The sequence below is a fragment of the Ictalurus furcatus genome, chromosome 10 (genome assembly GCF_023375685.1).
Source record: "Ictalurus furcatus strain D&B chromosome 10, Billie_1.0, whole genome shotgun sequence".
NCBI classification, from domain to species: domain Eukaryota; kingdom Metazoa; phylum Chordata; class Actinopteri; order Siluriformes; family Ictaluridae; genus Ictalurus; species Ictalurus furcatus.
The window spans coordinates 5937072-5944839 of NC_071264.1; the positions used below are offsets into that span (position 1 = coordinate 5937072).

Sequence of the window (7768 nt, forward strand, 5' to 3'; positions counted from 1 at the left end):
GCTGCCAGGCTCTGGGTTACTGATCAGAAGGTCGGGAGTTCAACATGCGAAGAAAAGAATTTCACTGTGCAAATATATGATAAATAAAGACTCATTATTAATGGGCCAAGAACCAGTTTTAGTGTTCCTAATAAAGTGCCCGGTGTGTGAATCAGTTTGGAAGCATGTAACCCTGTTAGTGAATGTTTACACTTGCATGCAAGTTGCTATCATAGAGACTCTAATGAAAGTGTTTTGAACACCAGCCTCATTCCCCGCTCCACCGAACCTGATACAACCCTTTACAGCCATAAGGGAACAGAAATAAAGACCGGGAGAGGACTGAATTTCAAAGCCCCTATGTAAAGGTCTCAAAATCTCGATTTAGATTCATTGACGTCCATTACCACAGTGAAAATCGGGCTTCATCAACGTGAAATCATCTCCCAGTACAACAAACCAAGCAAGGAACCTTTTCAGTAGAAAAGGAATTCCAAAGCCCTCTTTAAGTTCACAGCGCTTCTTTACTTTATAAACAAAACCCGACTGTTCATATATCAGGGGCATTGGTCAAATACAGTGGAAATAAAAACTCTGCACACCCCTGTTAAAATGGCAGGTTTTTGTGATCCATCATGTCAGAAGCTTTCTACCTTTATTGTGAAACTGCAACCTATAATTAAACCGGAAAACAATAAGAAACTTTTTTAAGAGGTAAAAAAAAAAAAAAGGTGTTACCACCTCACAGCTCTAGAATCCCTGGTTCAAGAGCAGGTTACTGTTTTTGTGGGGGTTCCCTCTGGTTTCCTCCTACAGTCCATGATAATAGTTCAGGGGTGTCCAAACTTTTTTTTTTTTTTTTTTCAAAGGAGAGCCAGATTAGACCGCATCAAAATACAAGCTAGGGGTAAGTTAAGTGTTCACAGGAGAGGTGGGGTTTTTAGCCCGTTTTTGAAGATGGTGACAGGTTCTGCTGTCTGGATTGAAGTTGGAAGGTCATTCCACCACTCAGGCAGTCAGTTTGAAGGTTCTGGAAAAAGACCTCATGCCCCGCTGAGTAGGCAGTACCGGGCTCTTACCATTTAACTAAGCCTGCTGACAAGGTCAGGTGAAAGGAAACACTGCAACGTGCTGGCTGGCAGGCCACCTATCATACTTTATAAGAGAGAAGCCGCAGGTCAATTAACATCTGCCTGTGGGCCACGTTTGGGCCAGATTTTGGAGATCCCTGCAGATAAAGTGTGAATGAGTGCGTTCATGGTGCCCTATAATAACCTGATGACTGATTCACCAGTGCATTGCACCCAGTGTTCACGGGTTAGGCCCTGGATCCACCACCATGACCAGGATGAAGCGGTTACTGAAGATGGATGAATGAATGAAAAGGCTGACTGAACAGACAATTAGGCCTAATAATAACTACAATATCTTTGATTCTGGTTGTTCATGACCATTACAGTGACTCCATTTGAACTCCGTTTGATTGACTGATGGCTGGAGGGGTGTGTGTTTGGGAAGAGGGAGTAAAGAGGCAGGAGTGTATACACCAGGAAGATGACAGCTAGGGAGCATGAGTTGTGTGTAATCTGTTGTTTATAGTAGAAACTTCTGATTAATTACTAAAAATCCAAATGAAAGTTATTTACATTGACATTTGTGATTAATGACTCACTTGTTTTGGATACACAGTACATTATAGAAGTTCGTGGAAGCCATTATTTCATGCCCTGTGAAAGTGCAGCTCTTCGTGGAGATGGCTGAGCTGCATGGCCGAGCTCTCCTCTTACCTTTCTTTGTATCTCCCACACGTTGATGAAGTTCTTGCCGAGTTGAGCTCCGAGGATGTATTCTCCGTTGAGGATGGTTAAAGAGCGAGCAGATGAATTCCCTCCTCGGTAGGATAAGAGATTTGTTCCGGTATGAGGGTCGAAAATAGCGCAGTTCCACAGCTGCCCTGCGGAATCAGCAGTAACCAGGACCTCCACGGGCGCCGCCATCTTGGATGATTATTTTGGAACGGGGGGGGGGGGGGGGGGGTTGGTCTGTAACAACGTCATTTCCGATACGGATTCGCGATGGATTGTGGGAAATGTGTGTGTGTGTGTGTGTATATATATATATATATATATATATATATATATATATATATATATATATATATATATATATATATATATATATATATATAATGTAATCAGAGGCTTTTTGTTGTGTGCAACATGTTCATAAGTACTATTAGGAATAAAATGTCCGGACTTATAGGCTAGTTTATATCTTGTGGTGTTCCCCAAGGCTCAATTTTGGGTCATTTGTTATTTAAAGCTGGTGTAGTTAATCGGTATAGCGTCTCATTTACATTTACGGCAGACACCTCAACACTCAACAGCTTTTGCTGCAGCTAAATAAAGATAAGACCGAGGTACTTTTTATCATAGAGAAAGTGAATTATGCCATATCTAGACTTCTTGTTTCTCAAGGCTAATGACTGCGTTAAGAGTTTAGGGGTCGTGTTTGACAGGGATCTCAGTTTAAAAAAAAACAACAACAAAAAATTTTTTTTAGCAATGTTTGTAAAACAGCATAGTATCACCTTCGTAACATCTCTAAAGTATGTGTTATTCTCTCCCGCTCAGATATCGAGAAACTCCTATGTGTATTTGTTACATCTAGCCTCGACTACTGCAGCGGTGTTTTGGTTGGCTTACCAAAGAGCTCCAATAAACACTTACAAAGAGTTCAGAATAAAGCTGTGAAGAAGAAAAAAAACCTACCTGCAGTTGATTCAATTAGCACTTTTAAAAAATATCTTAAAGTGCGTTTGTTCACTGGGGCCTTTCCTCAAACCGGTTAATTTTCCCTTTTTTATTTATTTATTTATTTATTTTTAAATTTGTATTCCTTTATTTATTCTGTTTTATTTGCCAGGCATTTTATTTCTTTTATTTATTTAATTTTAGTTCTTACTACTGATTTGATTTTCGTGTATTTACTGGATGTCGTCTGTAAAGCACTTTGTAGGCATTGTTTTAAAAAGTGCTATAGAAATAAAGCTTTACTTACTACTGTATATAAAGCTTCACTATCTGTCTCTATAACTGTTTCTGTGTGTAGAGTTGTTTAGTGCTCCAAATATTTGTCTCATCCTCCTCCTGCCTTTATTTATTTATTTATTTATTTATTTATTCATAGAAATGCTAGCACTGTCAGCATGGTGTGTGAATTCTGGCTCTGACAGTTCCTCAGCCTCAGCTACATCACTTCATAATCACTCCATGATTGGTCTCGACTCGCATAATTGGTGCACAAGCCTGTTTCTTTCATCCTGCTTGCACAGTTCTTATTTTCTGACCTCAACATTTTCTAATCACTTTTTTTTTTTTAATTGGTTCTATTTCCCATAATATAAACTAGTAGCCTAATTTATAGCAGCCTGACCCTGACCAGGCAGCTGCTAAGGATTAATGAATGAACGCTGTGAATGTACAGTGGTGCTTGAAAGTTTGTGAAACCTTTAGAATTGTCTAGATTTCTGCATAAATATGAGCTAAAACATCAGCAGAGTTTCACACAAGTCCTAAAAGTAGATAGAGAGAACCTGATTAAACAAATGAGACAAAAATATTATACTTGGACATTTATTTATTGAAGAAAATGATCCAATATGACATATCTGGGAGTGTAAAGTATGTGAACGTTTGCTTTCGGTATCTGGTGTGACCCCCTTCTGTAGTAATAACTGCAACTAAACGTTTGGGGTAACTGTTGATCAGTCCTGCACATCGGCTTGGAGGAATTTTAGCCCGTTCCTCAGTACAGAACAGCTTCAACTCTGGGATGCTGGTGGGTTTCCTCACATGAACTGCTTGCTTCAGGTCCTTCCACAACATCTCTATTGGATTAAGGTCAGGACTTTGACTCGGCCGTTCCAAAACATTACCTTTATTCTTCTTTAACCGTTCTTTGTTAGAATAACTTGTATGGTTAGAGTCACTGTCTTGTTGCATGGCCCACTTTCTCTTCAGATTCAGTTCACGGACAGATGTCCTGACATTATCCTTTAGAAATCGCTGGAATAATTCAGAATTCATTGTTCTATCAAAGATGGCAAGCCGTCCTGACCCAGATACAGCAAAACAGTTCCAAACCATGACACTACCATCACCATGTTTCACAGATGGGATAAAGTTCTTATGCTGGAATGCAGTGTTTTCCTTTCTCCAAACATAACGCTTCTCATTTAAACTAAAAACGTCTATTTTGCTCTATAAATAGAAAACATTTTTTACAATAACCTTCTGACTTCTGCAGAGGGGCAGAGCAATGTTCTATTTGGAGAGCAATGGCTTTCTCCTTGCAACCCTGCCATGTACACCAGTGCTGTTCAGTGTTCTCCTGATGGTGGACTCATGAACATTAACATTAGCCAATGTGAGAGAGGCCTTTAGTTGCTTAGACGTTACCCTGGGTTCCTTTGTGACCTCACAGACTATTACGTCTTGCTCTTGGAGTGATCTTTGTTGGTGTCCACTCCTGGGGAGGGAAACAATGATCTTAAATTTCCTCGATTTGTACACAATCTGCCTGACTGTGGATCGGTGGAGTCCAAACTCTTTAGAGATGGTTTTGTAGCCTTTTCCATCCTGATGAGCGTCAACAACTCTTTCTCTGATGTCCTCAGAAATCTCCCTTGTTCGTGCCGTGATTCACTTCCACAAACGTGTTGTGAAGATCAGACTTTGATTGAGCGCCCTGTTCTTAAAATAAAACAGGGCGCTCACTCACTCACTCACACCTGATCGTCATCCCGTTGATTCGAAACACCTGACTCTAATTTCACCTTCAAATTAACTGCTAATCCTAGATCCTAGAGGCAACTGCAAGAGTTGTCTCTCTTAAGCATCTTAGAGGCAACTTCGAGAGTTCACGTACTTTTGCCACTCACGGATATGTAACATTGGATCCTTTTCCTCAATAGTTAAATGACCAAGCGTAATATTTTTGTCTCATTTGTTTAACTGGGTTCTCTTAGGACTTGTTTGAAAATCTGATGATGTTTTAGGTCATATTTATGCAGATATCTAAAAACTTTTAAGCACCATTGTATGTTAATGAACGTGGTCTTTCTCTGAGCTACGAGCATTACGAGACCTCTCACCTGCATTAAAAAAAAAAAACCTCCCGCTCACGCAACTTTTTTGTTTGCCCTGCGGGATTCCAGTCCCCAAAAAAGAATAACGAGCTGCCTATTTGTAGCTGCATTTCTATCTGTTTAGAACACATTATCTGTTGATTCCAAGTAACGTATTCATATTCGGTTACTTCGCTGCTGTGAAGTAATATTGCCGGAGGATGTCTGTAGTAATTATGATCAACTCACACAGGTCAGCTGTCTCTCTATAAATCCCAACCATGGGAATGTTTTCACAATGTACTGTATATATGGATGTCACACCAAAAGTTGCATGCCTACTATGTATATCACATGTTCATGCAAACGTATTGCTTTGACTTTTATTAGAAGCACTAGTTTTAGGGTTTTTACCTGTGCTCGGAAGTCAATGCCGTACCTAAAACCCCAGGAAGGGTCACTTATCTGGCAAGTCCCTTCAAACAGTCTATATTTTATTGCTCAGTGTTGACAACTCAGCCTGAACTGTACTGAAGTAAATGCAATCTGCCTCTGCAAATCCTCTTTTCCCACAGTATTTAGCAGAAATTTTAGTGGCATGTCAGTTTCGATGGAATATACCGCACATTATCCGGTTCCCTGGTGGACTAGTGGCTAGCATGCGGCGCACTCATCTCCTCGGCCCGGGTTCGAGACCCGATCAGGGAACCGACCACATCTGCTGGAGGGTCGCGTGAGCCAGTGCGCTCTCAGTATCGGTCCCAAGCCTGGAAATGGAGAGGGTTGCGTCAGGATGGGAATCTTGTTCCAGAATCAAAATATGCGGACAGGTGATCCGCTATGGCAACCCCGAACGGGAGCAGCCGAAAGAGAATGTTTTTAAATCAATCAATATTTAACCAGCTCATAAGGTATAAGGTGTGAAAGACCATTTTCGAGTGATTAATTAAAGAAACATCAAGGAAATGAATTTATCCAATAAAACCTTTGATTAAGCGTGTACCCAAAGGGCGAAACAGTATACTGTCTGTGTTGGGAATGTATGTAGCCTTTTGGAATGTAATCTTTAAAAAAAAAATAAAAAAAAAAAAAAAAGGAAAAGAGAGCTGGCTGTACCACACCACCATTAAAAGGAAGTCAGGGAGGGTAAATCAGGAGTTGGAAATAATAGTGGCATGAGGCCAAGGTGTGATTAAATTAAAAAAAAAAAAGAAAGGGAAATCCCTGTCAGATGAGATCAGTGTTTCAGAATTATATAAAAGCCTGTAAAGAAATTGCTTTCATGGGGTAGCTGTGGTTCAGGTGGTAGAGCGGGTTGTCCACTAATCGTAGGGTTGGTGGTTCGATTCCCCGCCCACGTGCCTCAACATGCCAAAGTGTCCTTGGGCAAGGCACTGAACCCCAAGTTGCTCCAGATGTCCTTGCATGGCATGCCATTGGTGTGTGTGTAAATGGCTGAATGGGAAACAGTGTAAAATGCTTTGTAGAACCGCTAAGGTTAAAAGGCGCTATATAACGCAGACTATTTTTATATCAGTTGCTCTGCAGACCAGCTAGACTTTGTTGTTTGACTCATAAAGTCGATCTTTTTTGACATCAACACCCAGAGACTCTTACAGTGTTTATTTCCTGAAGAAGATTCTTCCACATTATTTCTACAAGGTGGCACTGCATTAAAAACAGGCATGATTCTGTAATGGAAATCACTGCATGGGCTCAGAAACACCACCAGAACTCACTGTCTGTGAACACAGTTCGCCGTGCCATCCACAAACGCTGGTCAAAGCTCTCTCATGCAAAGAAGAAGCCATATGTGAACATGATCCAGAAAGGCCGCCGTCTTCTCTGGGCCAAAGCTCATTTAAAATGGACTGAGGCAAAGTGGACAACTGTTCTGTGGTCAGACGAATCGAAATTTGAAATTCTTTTTGGAAACCACGGACACCACGTCCTCTAAAGTAAAGAGGACTAAAGAGGAGAGGGACCATCCGGATTTTTATCAGCGCTCAGCTCAAAAGCCTGCATCTCTGATGGTATGGGGTGGATCAGTGCCTATGGGATTGGCAGCTTGCACATCTGGAAAAGCACCATCAATGCTGAAAGGTATATACAGGTTTTAGACCAACATCTGCTTCCATCCAGATTCCATCCCATCTTTACTTCTGAGAGACTCCGCCTCTCTAAGATACTCTTTTTATACCCAATCATCTTACTGACCTCTTGCTAAATAACCTAATTAGTTGCGCAATGTTCCTTCAGCTGTTTCTTTTAACTAACACTTACTTTACCAGCCTTTTGTTGCCGCCGTCCCAACTTTTTCGAGACGTGTCGCGGCCATCAAATTCAAAATGACCTTATTTTTTTCCTTAAAACGATACATTTCCTCAGTTTAAACCTCTGATATGTTTCCTATGTTCTATTGTGAATAACATACAGGTTTACGAGATTTCCCAATCATCGCGTTCTGTTTTTATTTACATTTATTGACATTTTACACAGCATGTAAAATGCAAAACCAGAGTCATGGTAAACCTCTAGAATGTATTATTACACTTTAATCTCATTAGTTGTCTTAACCATGCTCGTCTTATAGGCTAATCAATATGAAATGTCTGCATATTCAAGTGGTTGCAAGGACAAACTCGAAGACTTCAAATGGTC

At 40.6% G+C, this 7768-nt stretch overlaps 1 protein-coding gene across 1 annotated transcript in view; it reads right to left on the reverse strand.

The window, feature by feature from the left end:
- Positions 1-1982, reverse strand: part of wdr18 (WD repeat domain 18) — a 74269-nt gene extending 72287 nt beyond the window's left edge. The window contains exon 1 of the mRNA XM_053634887.1: positions 1767-1982. Coding sequence (XP_053490862.1) covers positions 1767-1976 — 210 coding nt within the window. The 5' untranslated portion in view covers positions 1977-1982. The remainder of the gene's footprint in view (positions 1-1766) is intronic.
- Positions 1983-7768: the final 5786 nt, after the last annotated feature.